General features: G+C 42.5%; 1 protein-coding gene across 1 annotated transcript in view; it reads left to right on the top strand.

The window, feature by feature from the left end:
* The window catches only part of Mctp2 (multiple C2 and transmembrane domain containing 2), a 158,401-nt gene that overhangs the window by 12,639 nt on the left and 118,612 nt on the right, over positions 1-27,150 (top strand). The window contains exons 2-7 of the mRNA XM_038313422.1: positions 3,085-3,147; positions 4,635-4,743; positions 21,003-21,145; positions 21,959-22,035; positions 22,404-22,515; positions 26,656-26,691. Coding sequence (XP_038169350.1) covers positions 3,085-3,147; positions 4,635-4,743; positions 21,003-21,145; positions 21,959-22,035; positions 22,404-22,515; positions 26,656-26,691 — 540 coding nt within the window. The remainder of the gene's footprint in view (positions 1-3,084; positions 3,148-4,634; positions 4,744-21,002; positions 21,146-21,958; positions 22,036-22,403; positions 22,516-26,655; positions 26,692-27,150) is intronic.

The raw sequence follows: 27,150 nt of genomic DNA, 5'->3' as shown, positions 1-27,150 counted from the left end.
CCTGACAGAATCCTGCTTGGCAATTAAGGGAGATGAGCATGGTGGGAACTTGGATGGTTTCAAAGGCAGTGTGCATAGTGAAAGATGCCATACGCTGACATACTGCATATGTCAAGACAATCTATAAATGACAAGATAGCATGATGGGAATAGATCAGTAGTTGCCTTGGCAGAGGAAGAGGAGGAATATGGTAGCTTAGTGGGATAGAATGGAGGAGTCTCCTGAGTGGCAGAATGGTTGTGTATCCCGACCATAGAGCAGTGGTTCAAATCTACGCCTCTTTAAAGTCACAGCACTCGCTGCTATGTGGTGATCTTACCTTGATGCATTTCGGCAAACCCGGCATGCCTGATTATTCTTACTCAGAACGTAAACACCAACATCTAGCGGCAGAGGCTTATCAGCCGTTCCTTATGATCCAAATATAATTGTGCTCCTTTTACTAAGACACCGAGTCATAACTCCTAGATCTAGTTACTAGGCTTACGGAAGAGATGGGAATGTTATAGATTCTGCTCCGTGGCTAATTCTCTGGGTTCTGGGTAAGAGTGCGTGAGACTGGTTTAAGTTATATGTCTCCCGGCTGCTGTAACTCGTCCTCTTGTGCATATGGAATGCCTTTCTCTTCTTCTGGTAATCATTTTCCTTCCTTCCTGTGGATATATAGTGGATGACAGTTACAGTGGCTGTGGGAACCATAACTTTAAGTTCGGTGACTTCTGTGAGTAAAACCAGCCATAATGTTGAATTAATGTCATTGCTCACATGGAATTTCCCTGTTGCTATAAGTGGGAAACTTACAGTGTATTTAAATAAAGACTTGGCATTCATTTTTTTTCAGTAGTATATAAATTATGGCACATATACAGACTAATTTGATTATTTAAGTAGCATTATTACAAAATAGAATAAGGCTAACATTGGAGATTGTACACAGAGTATCATGCTTTAGCATAATGTGGTTTAGCCATCCACACACTTCAAAATGGAAGATAAGGAGCTGGAGAGATGGCTCAATGGTGAAAAGCACTTAGAGCTCTTACAGAAGACCCAGGTTCAGCACACTGGGTTCCCTAACTCCAGTTTCAGGGCCTGCAACATCCTCTCCTGGCCTCCAAAGGCACCAGGCGTGCACATGGTGCACATGCTTATTTGTAACACACACACACACACACACACACACACACACACACACACACACCCCAAAAGTAAATATGTAGATAAAGTGGAAGATAGCAGACTATTATGACACTCAGTGAATAGTCAATTAGATCTCTGCTCCCAGCCCTAGTAGCTTTGTAAGACTACTTTCAAACAGGATTGGTCAACTGGAACATTGATTCATTTAATAAAATTAAATGATAGTGGAGACTTTCCAGGCTGCAGAGCATCAGAACCTGCTGGTTATTGTTGGTGCTGGGCATGAAAACATCAGTATTGGCATAATAAATCAGGCAGAAATTGGGGACTTGGTAATGTGCAGTATAAAAGACATGCCATGAATTCTTTGACATCAAGAAAGTTGGGTAAGAGTCTAATTGTTGATGGCCCTGCCTATCTTGCCTGGGTGTCATTTTGGAAGCAGTCAATCAAGGTGAGAGGAAGAACCTGAAGGAGAGGTTTTCTTGGCTCTGGACCTGTTGTTGCCTTCTTGTCTATCATTAGGCTGGGCCTCAAATGGGTGTTGGGTCACTGATAGTATTCACAGCGGGTATAGTAAATGGAGTGTATGCGCCCTAGAGAAACTAGAAAACTCTAAGTATAGGATATTTCCCTTCCTCCTTCCTAGGTGAGTTCATATGAATTGGCCACAAGGTCTTTATGCTCTGAGGACATTGGACCCAGGGTTGGGGGAGACAGGGAAAAGTCTGAGAACAGTAGAATCGAGAGCTCCAGGGCAGCTATTATTCCTGGCTGAAAGCTTATTGGTATTCACGCCATTTCTCTGTGATATGGCCTCCTGGATGTTACCAAATGCAGAGGGGGGAAGCCAGGGAGCCTTTGCTTGTCTGCAACTCTTCACCCTCCCTTGTGGAGGATGAAGAAAGTCCCTCTTATGCTGGGACTGTCTCAGGGTCTGGGAGTGTATGTCTTAGTGAGGAAGGCTGCTTAGCATACCCCAGTGAATAGGAAGACTCACGTCATCTGTGCCTCCAAGCATGGCCTGCATACCAGGGGGCTGTTTTCTAAGCTTTCTCTGCAGGTCTCCTTGTCCTCAAACTGGATTATACCTTTGGAGTCACCCAGTTATTAGAGCAAGGCATGGTATCTTTGCTCATACAAGTAATTATCTGAGCGGATATGCCAGGCAAATGGCGGCATGCTCAGATTTCCAGGAAAGCTGCCCAGGAACCCAGCCAGCTCCTGTCTGTGTTTCCCTGTGGGCATCACACTGGCTCTCACACTGCTTGCTAACACTGCAAACCCCTGAGCTTTTCTAGATATTCCCATATCTGTGTGCACACAATTAGCCCAAGAAGGCTGCTGAACATCACACTTCCTATTGACAGACGTATATTCTGTCACCCCTCCCTTCCTGAGAATCGTAGCGTATTGACGCAATGACGTACATAAGACCCTGTAAAGTCATTTGTTGGGAAATCCTGGTTCCTATTTTGGATTGGTCTTTAGACACCTGTGGGACTCAAGCTATCTAGTTGGAAAAAGATTTCCCAAATCACATATTGAATGGGTTCCTAGTTTGTGCATGTTGAATTCTCTGGGGGCTGGGCAGTTCAGTTTAGTTTGGTGGTTGCCGGCCAGGCAGTTCCTCCTTGGAAGGGGCGTGGCTATGTGCCCTGACGGTTGTCTTCAAGTGAATGAAAAACATGTTGTTTGCTGTATGCGTGGATGTACTTATAATCTCGTACCCAAGCTTGCTCTCATAGATAACCTAGGTCTCAGAGGCCATGGCTCAATCGACACCTCTGAGTTCAACTCTTCTTGCCACACAGCTAGCAGAGCCTCCCCCATACCTGAAACCAGGGCTGCAAATATCAGATTTCTCAAGGACTGAGGCGGGACATGGTTACAAGGCAATGTTCATTCGCTTTCCTAAAGCAGAGTTTTCTTTGCTTTTACAGAAGCCCCATGGCGATGACGATCTTAATGCATCTATGACATCTCATCATTTTGAAGAAGAATCTGTGAGTGATGTTCAGTTCACCTAACACTGATGTCAGCCTTGTAAATGCTTCTAACCAATTGCTTATATTTCTCTGCTTCTTCCTCCTTAAAACATATAAAATGGTACCCACCAATAGAAATGTGTCTTGGAAGTTCTAGCTGGAAGAGATTAATTCGGGTTTATTGATTGGTTAGCTTGGAATAGATCTGTCTAAAAATACACAGTAACCATGCAGCTGTGTTTGGAAGGAAAGAGGACAAAGCCCTTTGAAGCCTCCTGAAACTTTGAAAAGTCAAGGGCAGCTGCAGCCACAAGATCAATTGGTTGAGTGTCTAATGAATGAATAATAAACCATTCCACCTGTTTTTTTGAAGAAAGTTGGGAGCTTGAACTGGCTCAAGCATTGCAGGGGATTCGTACAATTCACAGGTACTCCAAAGTAGTCGAGTTTGTCGCTGGGGCCCGTGATAGTTGATGAATTCCCAGAGGGTGAAGTGGCAGCGCTTAGGGGACTGGATAGCAGCAGAAGGGTAGAGCAGGACACCAAGGAGGGGACCGAGGGGTGAAAGTGAAGTGTCGCTACCCTGGAGAGCCCAGAGTGGAGACTGTCGAGTGTGGACCTGGGGACCCGAGTGAAGAACCTGTGTCTGGAAAACGGAGACTCACATTGAGAGCTGAACTTATAGCCCGTGTGCACGAGGTCTGCTGAGTTGGACTGGTGACGATATAGAGAAGTGGGAGACTTCCACAGCTGAGGTGGCTATGGGGACACGCCTTGGTGGCAGCTAGCCCCATTCTCCTTTCTTCATACTATTCCTGCTCTGGTGTTCTGTTCTTATTTTTGAAAGTTTATCCCCCCTCCCGTGTGTGTGTGTGTGTGTGTGTGTGTGTGTGTGCACATACCTGTGCATGTGGGTGCACTTGCCTTTGTGCATGTGGAGGCTACATGAGGACATCCCTTTTCAGCACCTTCCACTTGTTCCTTTGAGGCAGAATCTCTCCCTGGACCGACATACCGACAGACATTTGTATTTTCTGTGCTAGACTAGCTGCCAGCCAACCTGGAAGAACCTCTGGTCTCTGCCCCCCTCAGAGCTGGAGTTGCAGATGTGCACAGAATATTTGGCTTCTTTTGTGGGTTCTGGGGCTGAAACACCAGTCCTCTTCATTACACAGAAGTGTCTAACTGCTGAGTCATCTCTCCAGGCCGAGTGAATAGTTTTATAAGAGATCTCACAATGAATCAAGAAGTTGGGGCGGGGGGGGGGGAGTTTCAGACATCGACTTATCATCCATATTGGGAAGTTCATCTTGTGAAGACAATCCCACTGGGGGGAAAATATAAAGTAATTGACTGATAATGCAGTTAACGACCATGTTATCAGAGCCTGCTACAGCAGGGGGGTTCATCCTTGAACACTGTTTCTTTTGCCGTTCCCGTATCGTAAGCAATGTCTCCACTTGGGCCCACATCCACTGACTCAGATCCCTTTCTCACCTGTGCAGACTCTTGGAGAAGCCGGCGATTGCCTGAGTCACCTCCCCAGCCCCTTTGCCTACCTCCTCACCATACACCTGAAGGAAGGCCGCAACCTCGTGGTCCGGGATCGCTGCGGTAAGGTTGGTCTGTTGTGCGCTTGCTCAGCAGCCATAAAGACACACTCTGCGTCCTGCTCCGAAGGCTTGATCAGGTGTTGTCCATCTCACACTGTTTAGAGAGGAGCTCGTCCCCGACACCAGACTCACAGCTTCAGCCTCTTCCATATCCATTGACTGTGAGGTATTTAAAAGTGATACATGCTGGTATCCTTAAAAAAAAAAGAGCAATAACAACATATAAACATATTTTAGGCTGAAATAGGCATGATAATTTGTATTTGGTATATAGCAAGCGGTCTAGCAAATAGTCTGTGGGTCTTACCGCTTCACTGAAAAGAGTGATTGGTTTTCTAAGATGAGGCAAGGAGATTAATTGACGCAGATAGCCCTTTCAACTGCTCCCCTGCTGCTTTGAGACCCTAGAGGCTCCCCCCTGTTGCCATGATCTGTCTATATAGAGAGAAGTTAAACTGAGACCACGATACCCATATTGTTGCGCAATAAACATCAATTCTTACTTTGCAAGACATCTTTAAGATAGACCGTGGTTTTCCGTGCAAATACACTTTTCTTTTTTTAAACTCAACGTGTTGCCCCAAGTCCTTTGTATGCGTGAATCACCCAAGAGGCTTGTTCATATTTTCTGTGTCCTTGGGCCCCCACTTATAGATGCCATCTTCGTTCACGATGGCCTGCTTTCAGTTAAGAGGGTTGAGACATGCAGCTGAGCAGGGTGAGCAGGTAGTACCTGTTTTTTTTTGTTTTTTTTTTTTTTTTTTTTTCTGTTCTGCTCTTGAGTAACTCCTGCCATCTGCCAGTTAAGGCTTTTCTTTCTGGCATACTGCCCATGCTGTCTTCCTGTATGACCACACATGCTTTGCTGGTCCTTCCTTGGGTAGCATCAGTGGACAAGGGAGTGTTGATCTATCTTCTGCTATATGAATGCTGCACCAGGCCCTGTGTTCAGTCATACATAAGTTGGCTTCCACTTCTTGTATCTGCTGCCTCCGAGCCTGGAACATGGCTTGCTAATCTGCCACACACATTCTCCTCTTATTCACCCCACCTGTGCCCCGGAATTCTTCCTATAACTCCTCCATAATGCATGTATTTGTGCTGTCAATTCTTCCATAAATCTTCTCCTATTTATATGGCTTCTGTCTATCAGAACTACGTGAAATAACCCTCTCTCTCTCTCTCTCTCTCTCTCTCTCTCTCTCTCCGCCTTTGTTCTTTCTTTCTTTCTCTTTCTTTCTTTCTTTCTTTCTTTCTTTCTTTCTTTCTTTCTTTCTTTCTTTCTTCCTTGTTTCTTGAATAGTTCTGACTACCCTAGAACTCTTGGTCTGTAGACCAGGTTGGCCTCAAACTCAACAGAGATCCGCCTGCCTCTGCCTCCCAAGTGCTGGGATTAAAGATGGGCACCACTATCACCTAATACATCCTTTCTTCTTAATAAATATTCTCTCTTTTTAATAAATATTCTCTCTTTTAATGTGTAGTTTTCAAAACAGAGGATATTGCCTTGTATTTGTTAGTAAGTCTATTATTTTGTATTCAATAACATAATTTCTTACCTGTCATTTGAATCATGTGTGGTTTATATCTGCCATAAAAACATCCATGTCTAGAGATACATTTCATGCCAATTTAGCGAGAAGGGTCACCTAGCTCTTCATAGTTGAGATAACAGAAGAGGGATGTGATCCTGAATCAATACAAGTGACCACTCACAGATGACCCGACCTGCTAAGTGTCCCAGTGACTACGTATATCAAAAACAAGCATTGTCAAGTCCATTTTGTGACAACTTCCTCAGGTGTTAAGAATATTCTGCAGAAAGTGTAGTTAATTTTACAGGTCCTCAAACAAATTTGCTGTATGTATGTATGTAATGCATACATACATACATACATACATACACACATATATATCTGTGTGTGCATGTGTCTTTAATTTTGCAATGCATATATTCTCACAAACATATATACATATATACATCCTTAATATTTTTGGAATTCCCTTTCCTCCAAATCTTTAATTTTGGGGACAATCATAGGCCCTGGATCCTTTTGTTCCCCTTTCTAGTCTTTTGATTCTCTCTTATATATGTGAGTTATCTAGCTAGCCCATTCTTGGTGAGTCATTCGAATACAATCACTGCACATCCCTATACGGTGGTCGGTTTACTTGGGTGATGATGAAGCTATGGCCATGTCAGAAAGAGAATGGAACCCTGGGGCTCAGGTACACTATTTTCAAACTTTGCTGTTTTAATTTTTATTGACACACACTTATGGGGTATTATGTTTAGGTATGTACAAACATATGGAATGATGGTATGTAGACAGTTTGCTTATACATCACTTTAAACACTTCTCAGCTCATCAAGGTTACAACATTGACTATCTTCATCATCTGAAACACATTATACAGTTTGTTGGTTATTGTTGTTCTACTGGGCAACACAACCTCAGAACTTCTTGCCCCACACATCTGTAACATTATGCCTGTGACTAACCTCTGTCCCCCTCTCTCTTCCCTATGTCCTTCTTGTCCCATAATATCCACCATTTTACCCTCAACTTTCCGGAGACTCTACATACAATTGAGAACACATAGCATTGCTTTTCTGAGCCTGGTTTGTTTCACTTAACACAGTGTTCCTCAGGCTCATCCCCCTCCTTTTATCATTGGAGGGTGTATAGTCATTATCTACAAAAGAGGTGTATTTGTATTTTATTTTCCCTAAATGGGATATTAATTTAATTTTTAATTTGAAAGTCCAAATGCATGTAACTGATCAGATTTTAACTTCCAGTTATGATGGGGGTTTTCCAAAGTATTCAGATGTTTAAGTTACCCCTTCAGCTCAAGGGAAGAACTGGAAGATGGTTAATTTCAAAGCATTGTTTTATTTGTGGGTTTTGCTCATAAGAGTTATTTTTGATGAATCATTCTCTGTTACCAAAGATCTCAGCATTTTCCTTGAATTGTTACAAAATCATTCCTGTTTATGAAACCTTCTGTCTAGATCTAGGTTGGCAAACAGTTTAGACACAAGGCCCTGTGGTAGTTAGTTTAGGTTTCATGGCCCATGAGTGCCAGCTCTTCAACTTGGTAATACGGTAGGAAAACATCCTTAAAGAGTACGCAGGCCAATGGACCTGACTAGGTTCTGTGAAAACTGCATTAATATAAGCAGAACAAACAAACTAGACACTGGGCTGGGTTGAACCCAGGTACTAACGCTGCTGACTTCTGACTAGAATATTATGGTCTGATTTTTGGATTCCTCCTCTAAAAACGTGATTTTAATAGCACAGTGACCAAAACCACTGTTTGAATCGAGATATGCTTATGAAGTAGTTGTAATTGGAAATTCGTACTTTTATTAGATCTAGAAAACATCTTGGTAAAAAGACAAAATATTGCATTAATATCTGGAGATATTAGGGAGCCAGAAGTCATGGTTTGGTTTTTCTTTAGGTCTTGGGGTGAAGACTCAGTTTCAGGAGAAGCCTGCAGTTAGACAGCATCAAGAAAGCACTAAACTGTGCTTGAAGATGTCTTGATCTTGATCCAGGCACAGTCGTGCCCTGGTTGGCCCTGGGCTGGGAAACATACCCTGATGGTGTTGAATCCTTTGCTTCTGTATTTGAAGATGCTGAAATTTTCTGGGATGTTTTTTGAAGTTTGTTAATACACGAAGTTGTCAGGTATTCTTTGGAAAGATTTAGTTAGGAGCTTGTGGCTCAGAATGTCGAACAGGTTTACCACGGGTGTCCTGTGAAGAGCAGGGGTCTGCAGTTGCCACCCAGGACTGTCTGATTTATGTTCTCTTGATAGTTTTCTCTGTCTGTATGTGTCTCCTGCTGTCTCTGTCTCTCTCTCCCTCCCCTGCCCTCTCTCTATCCCCAAGTCTTCCTTTCCACCCCTTGTAAACATGACTATATACATATGAATAATTATGGATATGAGAACAGTGTCTTGTGAGGCCAAAAGCATTAATTACATAGTTCTAGAAGTTTGGACACATATCAAAGATTGCCCTGGGAGGGCTCTTTCCAGAAATGAGCATTTTGTGTCTAAGTAAGGGATTCCTTTCTTTCTTTCTTTCTTTCTTTCTTTCTTTCTTTCTTTCTTTCTTTCTCCCCCCCCCTCTCTCTCTCTCTCTCTCTCTTTCTTTCTTTCTTTCTTTCTTTCTTTCTTTCTTTCTTTCTTTCTTTCTTTCTTTCTTTCTTTCTTTCTTTCTTTCTTTCGGCAAGCAGTTTTGCTTGCTGTAGTGTGAATCTGAGATTCACAGACATTGCTGGGCATGGCCTTGAGCTCGCTCTTTTAGGAATGCCATGGCCGTTTCCCTCTCAGTAGTTGTCTGTCTGTCTCTGACTCAGTCCTCTCCCCTCTCCTCTCTTTGTTCTTGTTTTCTTCTCTTTACATCATTAATGTCCTACTTTGTATCCGGTTTCCTTCCTACTTTGGGGCTGTAAGAACCCCATTGTATTGTTTCTGAGCACGTAAGACTTGCCTTTTTCTATGGTATTGGTGTGGTTTTGGTCCAGTAATTTTAAGTCTTGGAGACTTACAGCTGAAGCAATGTAACACAGCCATTAAAGCGCGTTTCCCCCTTGATGGTAGGTTAACCCAGGCCCACAGCTGTGGCCTAAAAGAATACTGTATTGCTGGTGCCCTCTTCTGGCTGCTCTCCAGCATTGCAATGGGAAAAAATGAAACCATAACACCACGAGGGCCAGAACCATCACTCCCACTGTGTTGAGGACTAATGGATTTCTTTGTGATGTGAGCTTTTTGAAAACCCATGCCCCGTTCCAACACAAATCTTCTCTTTTTATTCAGATCTGGAATAGATGTGTATTTGACATTTGCTTATAGAGTAGTGACAGCTTCCTCTTCAGATGACAAGAGGTCACTTTTGAGAGGAGTGATCTAAAGGCCAAGGGCACCAAGACTGCCACACGAATAGGTGTTTAAAGAGCTGACGGACTCCACTAGAGTGTTCCAATGGTCAGCACCTCTCATTTAAATCTTGCTACGTTTTTTAGCAGGTTAGGTTTCATGATTGTTGCCGGGCGGTGGTGACATACACCTTTAATCCCAGCACTTGGGAGGCAGAGGCAGGAGGATCTCTGTGAGTTCAAGGCTAACCTGGTCTCCAGAGTGAGTGCAGGACAGGCTCCAAAGCTACAGAGAAACCCTGTCTAGAAAAACAAACAAACAAACAAACAAACAACAACAACAACAAAAAATGTTTCATGATCGTCTGTTTTCTTTATAATGAAGAAACGATCATGTTAGAGCCATAGAGAAACAACCTCCTTGATGGGTCTGCAATGACTGACAGGCAGGTGTTTCTAGAACTCATCATTTGAAAAACTCTTTCTTCCCTGGGGGTGGTATTGTGCCCTCCAGTTTAAATTTGATTCAGAAAATGCTCCTCCAGATGCAGTGACCGACATGGGAGAGGGGGCAGATGAAGGCTCCACCAGGTCCTTACTAGAATTTTAAGACAAATCTCCCTTTGCTGATATAAGTTTGAAAGTGGGTTTCCTTTATACCATATAACAAACCCTAATTTATGAAATGCTCTTTCACTTAATTTGGTTTCCCATGTGTGTTCTTCACTATTACAAAGTATTTAAGAAGAAATATAAAACCTTAGAGTAAGTCATGCTCTGTTGAATCAATGATCCAAGTTAGGTTAATTAAAAATATATTTTATTGCTATTTATTAGTATTATTATTTATTGTGTGTGTGTTTATGTGTGCATGCGTGTGTGTGTGCTCACATGCGTGCGCATGCTCCCACGATGTGTGTGGGCACATGTATGTTACAGCATGCGTGTGGAGGTTAAATGACAACTTTGTGTTGGTCAGTTTTCTCTGAGTGCTGGTTCTGGGGATTGACCTCCGGTCACTAGGCCACCAGGCTAGTGTGGCAGTATCTTTACACACCGAGCCGTCTTGCTGCCTCGCCACCCATTTGTATTATCACAAACCATGCTTCCACAAATGCGCCGGTGCCTTAAACTATGTGTGAAGCTTTGGTCTTCATTTCTTTGCAAGTCAGTTATTGATTTGCCTCGATTTTCTTCGGTCCTACCGTCGTCATCAGACTTATTCAGCGTTCTCATTACAAGATTAGCAGTTTGCTCCTGAGAAAGGCTTTACTCTCACCAGAAGCAATGAAGTGGCTCCCTCTCTATTCTCTACATTGAGTATAGAATAACTTCGTTAATTGGGTAAAAAAAAAATACAACATTATTTGGTTTGCTTAAATCTATGCTTGCATCAATAATTCTGGACATTTAAACATGTGTGTTCATATTTGTTGTTATCTTTGCAGGCCCTCTTCTGTGTAGGAATGGCCCCTGCTCCCACAGTGTGCTGTGTGTATTCACAGATAACGCTGGGATTTGTAATGCGACCTTCATTTTTCTCTCTGAAGTATCTGTAGTGAAGATATATTCAGAGTAGCGCCTTCCTCTGTTTCCCTGTCTACGGAGGCCCATGCTCCCTCGTTCGCTCTCATTAGTCTGGTTTTTCATTTCTCATTTGCGTTTTTTTTTGTCTGTCTCCATTTTTTTTTCAATATTAGGACCTGACTAGAAACTTCATTTTCTTTTTTCAAAATGACTTCCAGTTGAACAAGGACAGATCTTTCTCTCCCTAATGTTAGACTGCCACTTTTCCACATCCACACATACAAGTACAGTATGTGTACCATTGCTTGCTTCCCGGGCTTCTGCTGGATTTCTGCCAATGTGTTCCGTAGTGCAAGAGTCAAGTGCACATCACACTCCTTCTTCTCACACACAACCCAATTTATTTTGCAAGCTTCCAGCTTTGTTTCTGACTGTAGTACCGTCTCTGAACACCAGATGGCATGAGATCCTTACTATGCATGTGCCGCAGCTTAAAATCCCGGGCCTCTGTGTCAGAAGCCAACCTGAGAGCTTGGAAAGATGCAAATCACATCCAGTGGTGGGGGTCAGTCGTCCTCTCTTCCCAGCTTAAGATGCTGAAAGAAATGAACACAGCTGAGTTTGGAATCTGTTTCTGTGGACCCCCTTCCCTTCCTGAATAGATCACACAAGACATGCCAGTCCTAAAAAATCTTTGTGTGTTACCATTTCTGAGAGCTTCTCGCTGGGGACTGTTATTGCTTGGTCTTGTTTTGGGGCTCCATACGCTCTTCACTGATTGGGATGTTTGGTGCTTGCCACTTTGTTGAGCCAGTTTCCACTTATTCCTTTCTCAGTGGTCCTGAGGGGCCAAGGAAAGTGAGCCTGGAATGACCCCCATGTTTGCTGTATTTGACTACTTCGCCCTACATAGTTTTTATCTACTTGCCTATGTGGGTGAGGGTATCCATTGTTAGGCACAGCATGGGATGGGATGGGTCCCATGATGTTCTCCACGTGTCTGTTGTACATGTGTGTTCTGCTCGTTGGGCATGTCTGTTGCTATGCCTTTAGGCCGTCTCATTTTACTTGAAACCTTTGTTTCTAGTGTTACAAAGATGGCCATGCTTAAAGAGTCACTGAAGTTCACACTCTTGTGTGCTTCCGGTTGTCTGTAAAGAATAGGGATACAGGTAATTGTCTATGTGGCTGTTCCACCAAAGCCCGACCAGATAAATCCTGTATTCACCAAATAACCAATTTATTGAAATTACTGAATCTGTATATATTGACAAGTCTTTCAACTACAAAGAGTTATGATAGTTCTATGTATATACATATGATAGTAATATGTACATATATGTGTGTAGCATATATGATATATTGATACTTATATGTATATATTATATATATAATATAGACTTTTAAAATAGCTGTAGAATGTGTCTGACTCATTAGCAATAGGTTATGCAGGCAAAATCAAAGTAGCATTTAAAAAACTTACATTTTTGTTTAATTTAAATATATTTTTGTTTTATGTGATGGGGTTATTGCCTACGTGTGTGTGTGTGTGTGTGTGTGTGTGTGCGTGCACCCTGTTCATGACTGGTACCCATGGGAGCAGAAGTTGGTGGCACCCAGAAGAGGGTCTCAGATTCATTTGAAAATGGAGTGATGGATGGTTGTGAGCCTCCATGTAGGCACTCTGAAGTGAACCCAGGTCCTCTGCCAGAGCAAGTGCTCTGAGTCACTGAACCACTCTTTAAAAAGCTTTTATGCTAGCAAAGTGATGGAGACAGGGATGCTGTAGCATAGGCTGTGGAGCCAGAGAGGGAAGATTAGAGATAGAGACAGGGATGCTGTAGCATAGGCTGTGGATCCAGAGAGGGAAGATTAGAGATAGAGACAGGGATGCTGTAGCATAGGCTGTGGAGCCCGAGAGGGAAGATTAGTGATGGAGACAGGGATGCTGTAGCATAGGCTGTGGAGCCCGAGAGGGAAGATTAGAGATAGAGACAGGGATGCTATAGCATAGGCTGTGGAGCCCGAGAGGGAAGATTAGTGATGGAGACAGGGATGCTGTAGCATAGGCTGTGGAGCCAGATGGGGGAAGATTAGTGATGGAAAGAAGATGAAAATCAATGGACTCCAGGTGGTGGTACAGGGACCAGAGTCTCAGAAGGTAGAGACAACGGTACTGTAGGATGTGGATGGAGGAAACCTGAAGGTCATGTGTCTGGGAGAATCCAAATGCCCCAGGAAGCGCTCAGTGTCTACTTTACTGCAGCGCTGATAGATTCTATTTTATCTTTCATACAGGTCTTTATAAGCGTCATAAACAATTAAAGGAGGTTTATGGTAAAATTAAGACTTTCAGGTCATTAATTCTGCCATAAGCTGATTCCTGAAAAATTGTTGCGTAAAGTGGATATTTGTGGGTGTTGCTTTTTTAAAATCATGCATATTTATAAATTGCCTGAGACCGTTGTATCTCAAGGTTCAACCAGGGTCAGTCCTCACTCAAGGGGCTCCAGGAGGTTTTGCGTATGCATGGTCCCCTTAGAGGAGAGACTTTGTTCCTATTCGGTTAGGATGGGCACATTAGCAAAACATGTTTCAAGGGCAGTAAGCCATTGAAAACACACAACTCTTCGGAGGTTGAAGATGGGAAAGTGGATCTCAGAAGTGGATAGTTTCCCTCTACAGAAGGAGCCTGGGCCGGGACCTACCAGCAGACGGTTGTGTTCCCTGCATTGAATGATCCAGGAGGACCCTTGGCTTGGGATGTTTGGAACTTATACGCGGCATAGGAAATGATTCCTTGGTTTTCATAGGATCAAGTAAACTGCTCCCTCTCTTTCTCATGTGCCCCTGCTGGTTCCTGAATGAGACTGTTGGAGGATGTAGTGGGCAGACATTGTTATAGCTGGATGGCTTCCCTGTGATTCTGTGGGGCACAGGCTCCTATGCAAAAGTCACAACTATCATACCGCCCCTCCTTTATAATTTTTTTGCAAATTGTTTTGTTCTTTTATTTAAGCAGCTTCAAAGACAGGGCTCATGGGCCCCATACTGCCGGGCTAGATTTTCAGAGTGCCCTCAAGTCCTCAATGAACAACCTCTGGATTTTTAGATAGGGAGAAACCCATGTTCCCGGGGATTTCAGAGTTTCAATTTGGTGTACAGGTGTTTCCTTCCGGAACACCTAGGAAGGATTCAGAGATGTTTTCCCAAGTGTATGCGTGGAATTCCTGAAAAACGAATTTAAGCTCGCAGTTTTTTTCTTCCCGTCTCCCTAAAAGGAAGGTGATAGGAAATCACACACCGTCAGGAATAGCACTAAAGAAACTTTATAGGGAGACTGGTTATGTGAATTACCTTGTGCATTAAAATAAAGTAAATGGACATTAGGACGGTGTAAATGGTTATATGCCCCCCCCCCCTTTAACTTAACTGAATCACGATGCTAAAAATAGTAACCCTTACAAGGAGGCTTTCTTCATAAATTCTGATGCTGGCTACCATTAAAGGAGATTGGTTTATTTGTTCTCAGGGGACTCCTTTGAGAATGGTAGTTGTTCACATTACAGAGGAGAATAGGATAGTGTAAGGAAATTGAGTGAATTATTCAAGATTGCACAGTTACTCACAGGATGTTCCTGCACTAACGTCAGCATCCCTGTGTGTGCTGGGCACCCCTAGGCTTGTGCCTTTCCTTCCAGGAGCTCAGATTGATGCAGAACAGGTCAAATTGGGGGGGGGGGTGTGAGTCAGGTAATCCAAGCTAACTCCAAATAGAGTATTCTAAGGTTTTTCTATATTAAAAGGGAGCTCACGGATCACAGCGAGGAAATAGGAATTGGGTCCGACATCCAGGTGTGGTTCGTGAGGAGAAGAGAGAGGGCTGGATCTGACTGTGACTTTTTGGTACCCTAAGTCACGCCCCAACCTGGTCCAACCTCTTAAAGGCCATTGGCTGAAGGAGGTTCCCCAGCATCAGATGTGGATGAATTTATTAGTACGTCTGCCTATGTCCCAGTCATTGTTTTCCACATTCAGATTATTTTCAGAGTATGCTCTCTGAAAGTTTTAAGTTGTACTTACATTGTTGGTATTTTGTATCTTGCATCTATTAGTGATATTTTTATTTTGTATTTTTAATATTATTATTATTACTATTTGTGTGTGTGCGTGCGCACACGTGCACGTGTGCATGTGTCTCCATGCATGCTGAGGCACATATGTGCAGGTCGGAGGACAGCTGCTCATGTAAGAGAGTCACTCCACTCCTTCTACTATGAGTTCGAGAGATCAATTTTTTAAGGCTTGAGCAGCAAGTGCTTTTATCCACTAAACCGCCTCACTGGCCCTATTAATGGAACTTAATATTTCACTGTACGTTTTGAAATTTCCAGAGGAGTGAGAACACCGAGGAGCCATTTCCAATGGCTCTGGCGACATATTCCTCCCAGTCTCCAGAGCATCTCTAGATGACAAGGATGTCTGGGTACTTCATTTTTTATTTTCCATTTTAAATGGCATGTGTGTATGGAGAGAGAGAGAGAGAGAGAGAGAGAGAGAGAGAGAGAGAGAGAGAGAGAGAGAGAGAGAGAGAGAGAGATATTATGGAGGCTCCAGGTTGGATGACAGGAATGAATTTTACTCTATCTTCCACCTTATCCTTAGGGAGGGCCTTTCAATCAGAAGCAGGAAATATACAGATGGTTAGCATCCTCTGAGGATGCCTTGCCTCTGCTCATTGAGTCTGGAACTATATATAGGATGCCACACATACCCTGCCCCATGGACCTGGGCTCTAGGGATCTGAACTTGAGTCCTCTCACTTGTTCAAGAGGCACTTTAATGACTGTGCCAGCTCTCTAGCCTCCTGCCTGAGCTTCTTCAGGTCTGAGCTCAGCTTTCTCCTCCACCCTCCACTTCCTGCTGCAGCTTTCAGGCCAGCTCCCAGGTGTCCTTGCTTTCTTCTCGTTCTTTGTCATCTGAATTACAAGCTGCTGCCAGATTTATATGTGCAAAGTTGGGCTCTGATCACTTGACTCTCTTCCTGAGTGAACCTGCATTTCCTTCCTCTTCATACTAAAATAATTCCAGATGGACCAAAAACTATCGTGTAAAAAAATAATAATGTACAAAAACCAATGGGAAGAAACAAGGCCAAATTAATTTAAAATCTTATCGGTTTTTTAAAAAAAATGCTCCTCTTCAGGATGTGAAAGGCAGAAGTCAGACCTTGGCTAATTTGATTAAATAAAAAGGAAAATAACTTATTGCCAGTAATAACTTGTTAAATTCTGACAACATGTGGGATTGGTGAGAGTTTCCATAAGGAAGATCTGTTCCAGTGGTAGCCAGAAGAGCAGCTGAGCCCTCTGAAACAGAACCACATAATAAGAACAAGGCCCTGGTTGACACAAACAAGTAGAAGTCAGAGCAGCAGGAAAGTCCCTAAAGGTGTTACAGACAAGGGGAGAGACAGAGGTGGTTCCCCCCCACCCCTGTACCTACCAACAAATTCAAATAAAGGTTTAAAATATTCAATGTCTGGGAAGGCAGAAAGAGACAAAAACAATGTATAGTCTAAGTTTGATAATTTAGAAGGATATTGATTTTATATTTATTTACATGTAGGTGTGTGTGCTTTTATATGCCTTTATATGTGGGTGCCCTGAGATGCCAGAAGTGGGGGGGTGGGTCCCCAGTGAGCTGCCCAAAGTGGATGCTGAGAACTAAACTGGGGTTTCCCTGAAAGAGCGGCAAGCTCTCCTACCCACAGAGCCATCCTTCGCACCCATGCCTAAGTTTGATAAGCTTAGAAAACAATTTTATAAGGTCTGTTAGAACCAGAACAAGTCACTGTCAGACTTCAGTGGCACAAAATTGCTGTAGAAAGGGATTGAAGGATAGATGCCTAAACCTGCTGGCTGAACTACTGTCTACGGCAGGGAACATATTAACCGTTTGCCGGCACAGATAAAGCACAGCCAGGATTGTGTATACTGGAAAGACACCAGCAAGTGCATATTGCTGGTGTGGCCCCCAGCACTATGGCATTTATTACTTGAGAAAAAAGCAAGTCCTATTTAAAAATGATTCTTACATGTATGTTCTCCTGTAAAACATCCAAGGGACTGCTTCTGGGTATCAAACCAGACAAATGGGATCACTCAGAGGGTACAAATTTCATTTCATATCAATACTGGGGACATATGCTTCTTTTTCTTAAACAAAATTAAAAAGGCTGGGAACAGGAAATAAAACACCCACATTTCTTGCAGAATAATAGCTAATCCTTTATTGTGTATGTTTAGAGCACTTTGGTCTCTGTCTCAAATCAATCTTTCTTTCTTTCTTTCTCTCTCTCTCTCTCTCTCTCTTCCTCCCTCCCCCCTCTCTCCCTCCCTCCCTCCCTCCCCATCCTCCCTCCCTCCCTCCCTCCCTCCCTCCTCCCTCTCTCCCTCCCTCTCTTTCTTCGTTTCTTTCTTCTTAATTTCTGGGTTCACTAAAATGCCTGTCTGGTATGACAACAGTAGCTAATTTTGGGGTCTCTCTCCCTGCCCTATCCTAGTCTTTGTTCCTGTTTGGTCCCAGGGTGATTTTAACTCCTGCCTTTTTGATTTGAACCCTCACTGACATGTGAATTAGGAGCTACCTTTCCTACCTCCTAGTGAATATAACTCCACACTGTGTTTACTTCTTTTGAGTATTACCTGGGACCCCATGCCGTGTTGTGGGGTGCAAGTACTCTCTGGTACAGAAGAGCAGGGTCTTGTGTCTTGGCTACACCCAGGGTGTCTAGCTCAGAACAAGAACTGGAAAAGAAACACAAGTATCTGTGGTCTGGTAGCATGACTGACAGGTAGCATGATTGATAGGTACATGTCAAAGGAGCGTGATCATCTGTAGGATAGTGGGCATGAGCAGAAACAACTGTGACTCACATGGTTCTTAGGAGGTGCATTTGGTGACTCTCTGCTGCGCGGATAGACTGCATGCAGATCTAGCCACCCCTTAGGATCTGGATAACATTATTTCTAGTACCTCTGTTGATTCCATACTCCATGATTCTGCAAGTCCTTTATATAGAATGTATAAACTGCTGTGTTTGTATGTGTATATATGGTATTATATGTAAATTATCATGAAAGTCATATATTACCTACATGTACTTCCCCCTGTCTTTTACTTAATCTATAGATGAATCACACAATGTCAATATCTTGTAAGTAAATAGTTATGTCCCATTGAGGATAATGACCAGGACAGGTGTCAGGACTTATTCAGTAAGGACACATTTTACATATTTTTTTTTTTTTTTAAAAAATGCTGTGCCCATGCTTGGTCGGCTCTGTGCATGTAGAAGTCCTGCCCACGGAAGCTACAGTCCGTCTAGTGTAGGAGAAGATGACTGGCCCTCGGTCCTGAGAGTCTGAGCTTGAGACTCTGGGGAGGACACAGCCTGCTCCCTTCTCCACTGAGAGTACCAGCTACCACAACAGTCTCTTTGTATTCAAGGCTCCCAGTGAGGAAGGTTAAAGTCCACCCATTCAGGTGTCAGCTCCTCATCTGTATAATCCGGGAGTCGCATTCCAGAGCCGCTGGCCCCTTTTCAGGACCTGCCTAGTTGAGATGCCACTTCCCTGACAGTCAGGCACTTAGGCTCCAAGAGAGGAGAGAAAGTCACCATGAACTGCAAGGGGGCTCCTTGCAAATTTCCACTAACAATTAACACCGCACTAACTTGACACCCTCTTTCCTTATTTGGCTTTGTAAACCCTGGTCCTTTTTCTCTGTTAATTCCAGACATTAATATTTTCTTTCATGCAACTGCCGCCATTCACCCGTGAAACAGTTTGAACATTATGTAGCTGTCAAGATGCTTGGGGATTACCCAGTATGCCTTGCCTGTGAGAAAGTGATACCACGGGGGCCGAGTTTTGAGATGTTTATTTTGAGAGTACGCTGACAAGCATGAAGGCCCTGATCCCAGAGTGGCAATTTCATTTAATTAAAGGCCTCTTTTTATTATAGTTTCCCCCACTTTATATATATATATATATATATATATATATATATATATATATATATACATATATATATATATATATATATCACGATGATTGTTAAAGCATGGCCAGCTAGAGGTGTTCTCTCAAGCTGCTGAAGGGAGGGGGCGGGCAGATGCTCACTCACCAGTGAGAATTCCACAGAGTGGCTCTGAATGCATTTTTTTTTTTTACTAGCCCTCAAAAGCTGCTCAACATGGGTATGCGTTTTGAATGAGGGCTGGGCTTCTATTCCTACGCTGCCAAACTTAAGACGGTAGAACTGGGCACATCTGCTATTTCTGGCTTATTTTAACTCTTCTTTGTTTAACGTTAGTGCCCTTGTATTACTGGAATGCTAACTCAGAAAATTCCTGCTTTAGTAAGGCTATTAACATTGAATAATATATACTGTCTTATTCCAGAGGGATGCCACCTTCCGCTCAAAATAGTCAGGGAATGTATTGCTTTTGTTTTCTGTGGTTTTTACCACTGGGACCACATGGAAACACAAGAATGGGCCTATGCCACAAATTGTTGAAGTAAGGCATGATAGTTCTTAATGACATGTTTGCATCGAAGTCGAGTAATTAATTTTTGATCTAATGTTTGTAGGTGGTATTGGCTTGAATTTCATATCAGAAATTCATTTCAGTGAATATTCTTGGAACCTATCTGGGGCCCTAAATTAGACGGTGGGTCCTTGCATGTATCGTCATAGGGCTGGGTTTCAAGATTAACCCCAGTGCCATAGCTCTGCAAGCCACACGTTTTATCTTAGTAGTGTCTTGAGCAGGCCTTCCCTTATCGCCCTGCTGATGGTTCCCTTGCTGCTGTTTCTTCCCTCACCTGATACAGAGGAGCAAGTACATCCTTGGCACGTTAGATGATACATGCATCCATGCACCACACAGGCACAGTAAGCCAATTCAGGCATCATGTTCGTAGGTCTTTTTTCTTTTCAGTTGATCTGCGAAATGCGGAGGAGGACCTACCATTAGTTGTGTGTGTGTGTGTGTGTGTGTGTGTGTGTGTGTGTGTGTGTGTGTTGGGGGAGGTTGCAACTTGAGGGATATTATTCATTCCCTTTGGCATCCATTTCAAAGCTCCCCAGGAGGGGCCGCTCAGGTCAGCTGTGTCAGCTCGGAGGCCAGCTGAGGGCCTGGCTGATGTGCTGGCCCTGGCTGGGGACAATATGTGCAGCTTTGGTGCAGGTGCGAGGAGGCAGGAAAGAATGGCCACTCTGTTGATTTAATCTCTATGCCCCTGGTTCCAGGCAGAGTCCCCATATCATCATCCTTTGAAGGAGCGATTGCACAGACTGGTTTATTTGTTATGATTATATTTTAAGGTAGAAGATTCAGTCGAATCGGCCATCTGCTAAATATTTGGAAATGGTTGCTTTCCGTGTTCATGGACTTTATGCTGATCCTAGGAGGGACAAGCTTCTCCGCAGGACTCCTGACACTGACTTGATTTTTGGAATTTTTTTTTTGTGGATTATTGAGGGGTGACATATCCACAATTGAAACCACATAAAAAAAGCTCAAAGAGCCCATTCATATTCAACCACTAAATGACAAAATAGAATGAGTCATTTACCCTTAGATTGTAGCTTTTCTTCCTCCCAATGACACCTACAGGAGGCCTCCCACCCCTCGTCAGAGCGACACTGATCTCCGTGTGTATCGTGGCTTGCTTCAAGGCCGGGGACTGTGGGAAGAGTCTCGACTTGGTAGAGATGTTAGATTTTTATGTGTGTGTTTAAAATTCTGTCTTGTTCTCCTTTAAAGGCACAAGTGATCCATATGTAAAATTTAAGCTGAACGGGAAGACGCTGTATAAAAGCAAAGTCATATATAAGAACTTGAACCCAATTTGGGACGAGATAGTTGTGTTGCCAATACAAAGCCTTGATCAAAAGCTTCGTGTGAAGGTAATAATCCCAACAGCTTTCAAGTCGGCTCCTTTCTTCCAAATATTTATTCTTCGGTAGTTCCCAGGCCGCCTTAAAAGTGAACGTGCCTCTGTTAATCCCCCCCTTTTTCCCCTGAGGCTGGATTGAAATAATAATACTGTAGGAGACATTTTTTTCAGACTGTTTATGAAACCGTGTTTCCCTCAAATCAAGGAGATACATATGCTACGAAGCAGCCGTGTAAATAATGTCCTTCTTGACTCTGTTTGCACTTACTCGGTGCAGAAGAATTATTACTGGCCCTGCAGTGGTGACAAGTGGACACCATGTTCTCATTAGAAAGAACTTTATACTTAATAGAGCTCCGAGCTACCAGGTGTAGGCATCAATTACTCCAACATCTGGGCTTAAAGTGTACGAGTCGAGGGCAGAATGGGATAGTTGCACAATAGCAAATTTCTATTTAATTGGCAGAGCTGCTCACCATGGAAAATGCTAAGTTTTAATGAAAGGCCAATTAAACTAAAGGGAGGGTCCATTGTGTGTAATATTTTGTTGCATTTGACCACTGCCTTAAAAGGTTTTTTTTTTTTTTTTTTTTTTTTTTTTTTTTTTTTTTTTTTTTTTTTTTTTTTTTTTTTAACATGGCTGGTAAAATAGGCAAGGTATTTGTCCGTATGGGTTTGTTGGACTATATTTTTCTTCACTGTGCATTGTTGTAAGGATGGAAAGATGTATTTGCCAGTCCCCAGCCTGTTCTATGTGTGAGTCGTTTGATAAAGCCAGCCGCTGTGAATGGCCCTGGGTGCTAATGCCCTCCCTTTCTTCTAGGTGTACGATCGAGACTTAACCACGTCTGACTTCATGGGTTCTGCCTTTGTCGTTCTCAGGGACCTTGAACTTAACAGGTATCATGTTTTTACCTTGAATCATTATCAGTGAATTGCAGAGAAGCCCATGTTCATATTTAACGGTGCTTATTTCAGTTTTTAAAAATATTGAGGCCCATAATTTAACTTACGGCGAGTTTTTGCACTTTATTTTGGTGATAGTGCAGGGAGATCCGTCAAGCAATGTTGAATTTGACAACGTCAGAGTTTCCCTCTCCCCTTGAAAATTTATTTTTGTTAAGTGTGGTTCCGTATTCTCCCACCCTGCCCTGTGTCTAATCTTTATGCAAAGATAGCAGACTCTTTACGATAAGCGTCTGATGTGTTATCAGGCCTGCAATGTTGCCAATTAATGTTAATATCACGTGTTGTGTTTTTGCTCGCAGGACTACTGAACATGTTTTAAAACTGGAAGATCCGAACAGTTTAGAAGATGACATGGGAGTGATTGTGTTAAATCTGAACCTAATTGTAAAACAGGGCGATTTTAAGAGGCACGTAAGTGTGAACCCTTCCGGTTAACCTCTCCTTTGTGGTAGTTCTCTGATAGCTGACCAGCAGACAGGATGCCTGCCCACTGTGCATCAAGGGGAAAAGTAAAGCAATCGCATCAAGTATCAGTATGTTGTTATCTACATTCTTTCTCATGGACCACTGACCAGACAGCCCAGGGAATAAGAACTTAATTGGCTAAGATATGGCCAGGATTGTTATTATACTGTATGTATTTTGCCTGGAGAAACCATTTGAAATATAGTTTCCTTAAGTATCAGAACTCCGTTTAGTAAGTTTTAGATTCTGGGTGACATTCATATATTCAGCTACGCAAGCAGGTCCCAGGATTTAATGATTGCGTCATGAATTATGAAGAGATGAAGTGTCCTCTTGCAATATGTCGAGTCCTTCGCCTTCTTTACTGGCCGTGGCTTTTAGCTGCTAACTTTTCCACTGGGTGTGCTTTTGCGAAAAATGCAAATCCGAACGTTCCGTATTCTATCACATGGAAATTTCTCATTAACACACTATATCGTGGCGATGGCTGCACCGTCAGTGAAGCGTTCGAGTTGGTTGCGATAAGATAGAAAGTCTGCCCTAGCAAGTAAACACGCTGATGGAAATCATAATCTCATTTTCATATTCATGGATTGCACATCATAATTCCAATAATTAAAATATGAACACAATGCATTTGATTACAGTTTACTGAAAGATATTTTGAAAGCCAACTAAAGAAGTTACTGGAGGAAGAAGAGACATGGTACATTTGAACCCGCATGGAATCCAATATGAAAATCTGAAGCCTGTTGAGAAATTAGGCTTTTAATAATTCTTTCTAAGTTGACGTAAATAGTCTTCATTTTAGCTGCTGCTTAATTTTTCTGTTGTAATTAATTTAATAATGAAGACCATAGCTAATTTTCTAGAAGCTAGCTAGTACAAGGAAGAGGAAAAGTGCAGTATGAAGCTTTCAGTTGTCAAGAGTATCAAGGCCGGGCGGTGGTGGCGCACGCCTTTAATCCCAGCACTCGGGAGGCAGAGGCAGGCGGATCTCTGAGTTCGAGGCCAGCCTGGTCTACAAGAGCTAGTTCCAGGACAGGCTCTAGAAACTACAGGGAAACCCTGTCTCGAAAAACCAAAAAAAAAAAAAAAAAAAAAAAAGAGTATCAAGGTAAACATTTGCTTTTTAACATGTGAAGTCCTTAAGTTGATTTACGTAAAAATAACAGGATGAAACTCTCCTTACTCTTAAGGTAGCACTGTTCACACTTGGGACCTCAAGGAAACGGTAACAGTGATGAGGACAAGCATTGTCTTCTCTGTCACCCTCAGTCCAGGGCTTTTCTTTACCCTCATTGTTAGCTTCTCATTGTTCTTCAGAACCTGTGCCCCTGGATTCTCTGCTCAAGTGGACAGTAGGTGGTGGGCGACTTGTGGTGTGTGCTAGGCTAAAGTACCAGGCAATGTAAGTAGGTATTTGAACCAGGTGCCCACGACAGAACACTGGACAGCCCACGTGTTCTAAAACTTTCCTTGGGAGCTTTTGTAAAGTTGATGTCGCCCATGAGAGTGGCTGTACCCTTTGAACTGTTACACAGCACACTGGACTATGCTCAGCAGCCTTACTGCACCTCAGCCGTACCTCAATACCATCACGTTAGGAATGTTAAAGGACTGGCCATTTGATTTCAATTTAGCTCAAAATGCAGGGCACATACTGCAAGAAGCAGCTTGGCATTGCCCTTGTGATAAATCTCAAAGCGTGACTTTTCACAGTACCGAGATAACCACGTCTTCATCTAACTTAGCCTGGCCCCTCTTAGGGCTTGGGCACCACTCACCACCTCCTCTGTGGAGGTCGTCAGCAGCTCTGCTTAGTGGTGAGTGCTCCTAAGGCATTGCCAAGCAGAAGCCGAGTGTGGAGTTCATTTTACATAATACGAAGGCAACGTCACAGGGAAACCTGTCTATCTCATTTACTTTGCTTTGTAATTTCCCTTTTTCTCTTTACATTCTCGATCTAAGCATAACCGAAGGGTCAGGAAGGGATGAGTGGCTTGTTCTGAGCCATGGATAGCCATTTTAGATAACCTTCCACTTACAGGACTATCGTGGTCCTTTTGAGAATACTAGTTAGAAGAAGAAGAAGAAGAAAAGATGTCCTTTTTATTAAGCTTAAGTGGATATTAAGAAGCATATTCATGTTGGGTTTTTAAGGGGAATTAACAAGTGCCTGAACCTAGAGGGCAGCAGATCTATGTTATTAGAATGCTTGGTAATGCATAGACGCTTATGTGTAAACTGTGGAGGAGTTCTACTTTGGATTCTCAGCTTTACACCCATTTTTCTTGCCATCAGTGAGGCATATTTTGTTGCTGTAGAACCAAAGTGACCAAAAAAAAAAAAAAAATCTTCAGCCCTCCTCTGTGTTGTACGTCTGAGTGGGGTACATCGCCCTGATTGAAAGTCCCAGTTAATGGTACTTTTTCTTTTTAAAGAGGAAGAGGATCATGAATAAAACTGCAGCCTTATTCTCAAGCTGTCTGTGTTTGACTTCTAGATCCCCCATGACTCAGGCAAATCCACAGGGTTAGTTAAGCTCCCTAAGGAGATAAGAACGAGGGTACCCGTTTCTATAGCATCATGGAGATTAACATGACGAACTCCGGTGCCAGGCATGGTAGAAATATTCAGTTTATGGAAAATAAAGCTGATAGCATGCTAGTATCCTAATCTGGTTTTATATTTTGTGATGGCTACAAGAAAAATCGAGTCTTTATACATAAATATGACTCAATAGCTTCATGTCTCTATCAGGCTGTCATTAGTTTCTGTGATTTGATTAAGTGAGAATACTTGGTATTTTTATTGTGCAAACGCCTGTAGCACCTGCAACAGCATCAGTTGCATAATGATGCCCGCACCATTTCCCCAGGACAAGTATTAATGAGGACTTTTAAGTTCTTTCTGTCCTGTCCTAATGGCTAGCTAGCGGAATGCGAATGGACTCCTCTTGACGATTGTTGTTCAGGTTTTTTACCGATGGAGGAGACATATTTGCAAAGTAGACATGTCACTTACCTGCATTTTTCTGTTCCTTGAGCATGATAGTAAATGTGGTCTGCTTGATTATATTTTGTAATTTAATTACAGTATCCTGAACGTAAGCATGTTTTATCAAGCAGTTAGCTGGTGAGCCAGCCAGAGCAGAGCATTGTGGTACTGGGTACCAACTTGAGAGAAAAGATGGATTTTGATGAAAGAAAATTTCAACCCTAGATGAAACTGAGCAGCCTTTGCATGGCAATAGAAGGGTCAGAAAGGAATAGGATGAAAAGTGTTGGCCTTCAAAACTTTGTTGCTGGGCTGGCTGGAGAGATGGCTCAGTGGTTAAGAGCATTGCCTGCTCTTCCAAAGGTCCTGAGTTCAATTCCCAGCAACCACAGGAGGTAATGAGGTCTGGTGCCCTCTTCTGGCCTTCAGGCATACACACAGACAAAATATTGTATACATAATAAATAAATACTTAAAAAAATAAAACTTTGTTGCTTCACACATTTGCTGGATCAACTAAATGAATTTACTTAGGCAAGGGTGATCCTAAAGTGTTTAGTATCTTTTTAATTAGCTTTCAAAGTAGCAAATTTCCAAATGGCATAAGTTCCGCATTGTTTTCTATTATTTGGGCTTTCCAATTTTAACCTATGAAAATAAACAGAATTTTGTTTTCTGTTGACAAAAGCTATAATGACCCAAACAGAGTTAAAATTTTATAAACATTTTTGCAACGGCACCTAAACATTGTAAGTGCAAGTACGAAAAACCTGACCCTCCTTTTTGGAGATGAAATGATACTATTTAATTTAATTCAAAAATGCTATCGAGATAGGATGATATTGTCTGCCAGTGCTGATACGCTCTGAAGCCTCCGAGAAAAGGAAGTGTGCATCCGCCAGAGCATGATTTGCCTCTCTTTGTTTTCTTGTTTACATGAGCTTTTCACGGGAGGGTAACTTCCAGATTTGGGAGTTAATAACCTGAGTATAATATGCAACATATGTAATGTAAAAGAGTTTAATTGTATTATAAATAACCCACTGTTTTTCTGTTTCATTTTAATATCTTCCCTCTACAATGAAGCGCTGGTCAAATCGGAAGCGGTTAAGTGCCAGCAAGGTAAATTTCCTTGTTTGTTTTTTTAATCTGTATATCATGTGAATAAAACTATATATTTCCACAAATGCATTCATATATATATATATATATACACATATATATGCCTACATGTGTAAAATTAGTATCATTCAGACATGATTTGTGTAAGCATTCTGTACCTCTTATTTTAATAAATAAAATGAAAGGGCCTTTCTTTAGAGTTTCATTAAGTGAGGGCATGGCCAGATGTTGGACGTCGCACTTGTTTGGGTAATGACATTTTATATGTACCAGTCATGTTAGGATTTTACACTTCATTAAGCTTGGAACACTTAGATTGTGGCATGGTTAGACACTGTCCCTCCAGGGGGTTATTTGCCATGAGAAGCTAGCGTTGAGTCCTTCAGGGGCAGCGTGAAGAACAGAAGAGTATGTGGCAACCATTCTCTCTCTCCCCCATATCTCCTGGGACAAAAGTAT

This window comes from Arvicola amphibius, chromosome 12, assembly GCF_903992535.2.
Source record: "Arvicola amphibius chromosome 12, mArvAmp1.2, whole genome shotgun sequence".
Taxonomy (NCBI): Eukaryota; Metazoa; Chordata; class Mammalia; order Rodentia; family Cricetidae; genus Arvicola; species Arvicola amphibius.
Note: the sequence above shows the minus strand (reverse complement) of the source record. Positions and strands in the feature narration are given on the sequence as shown.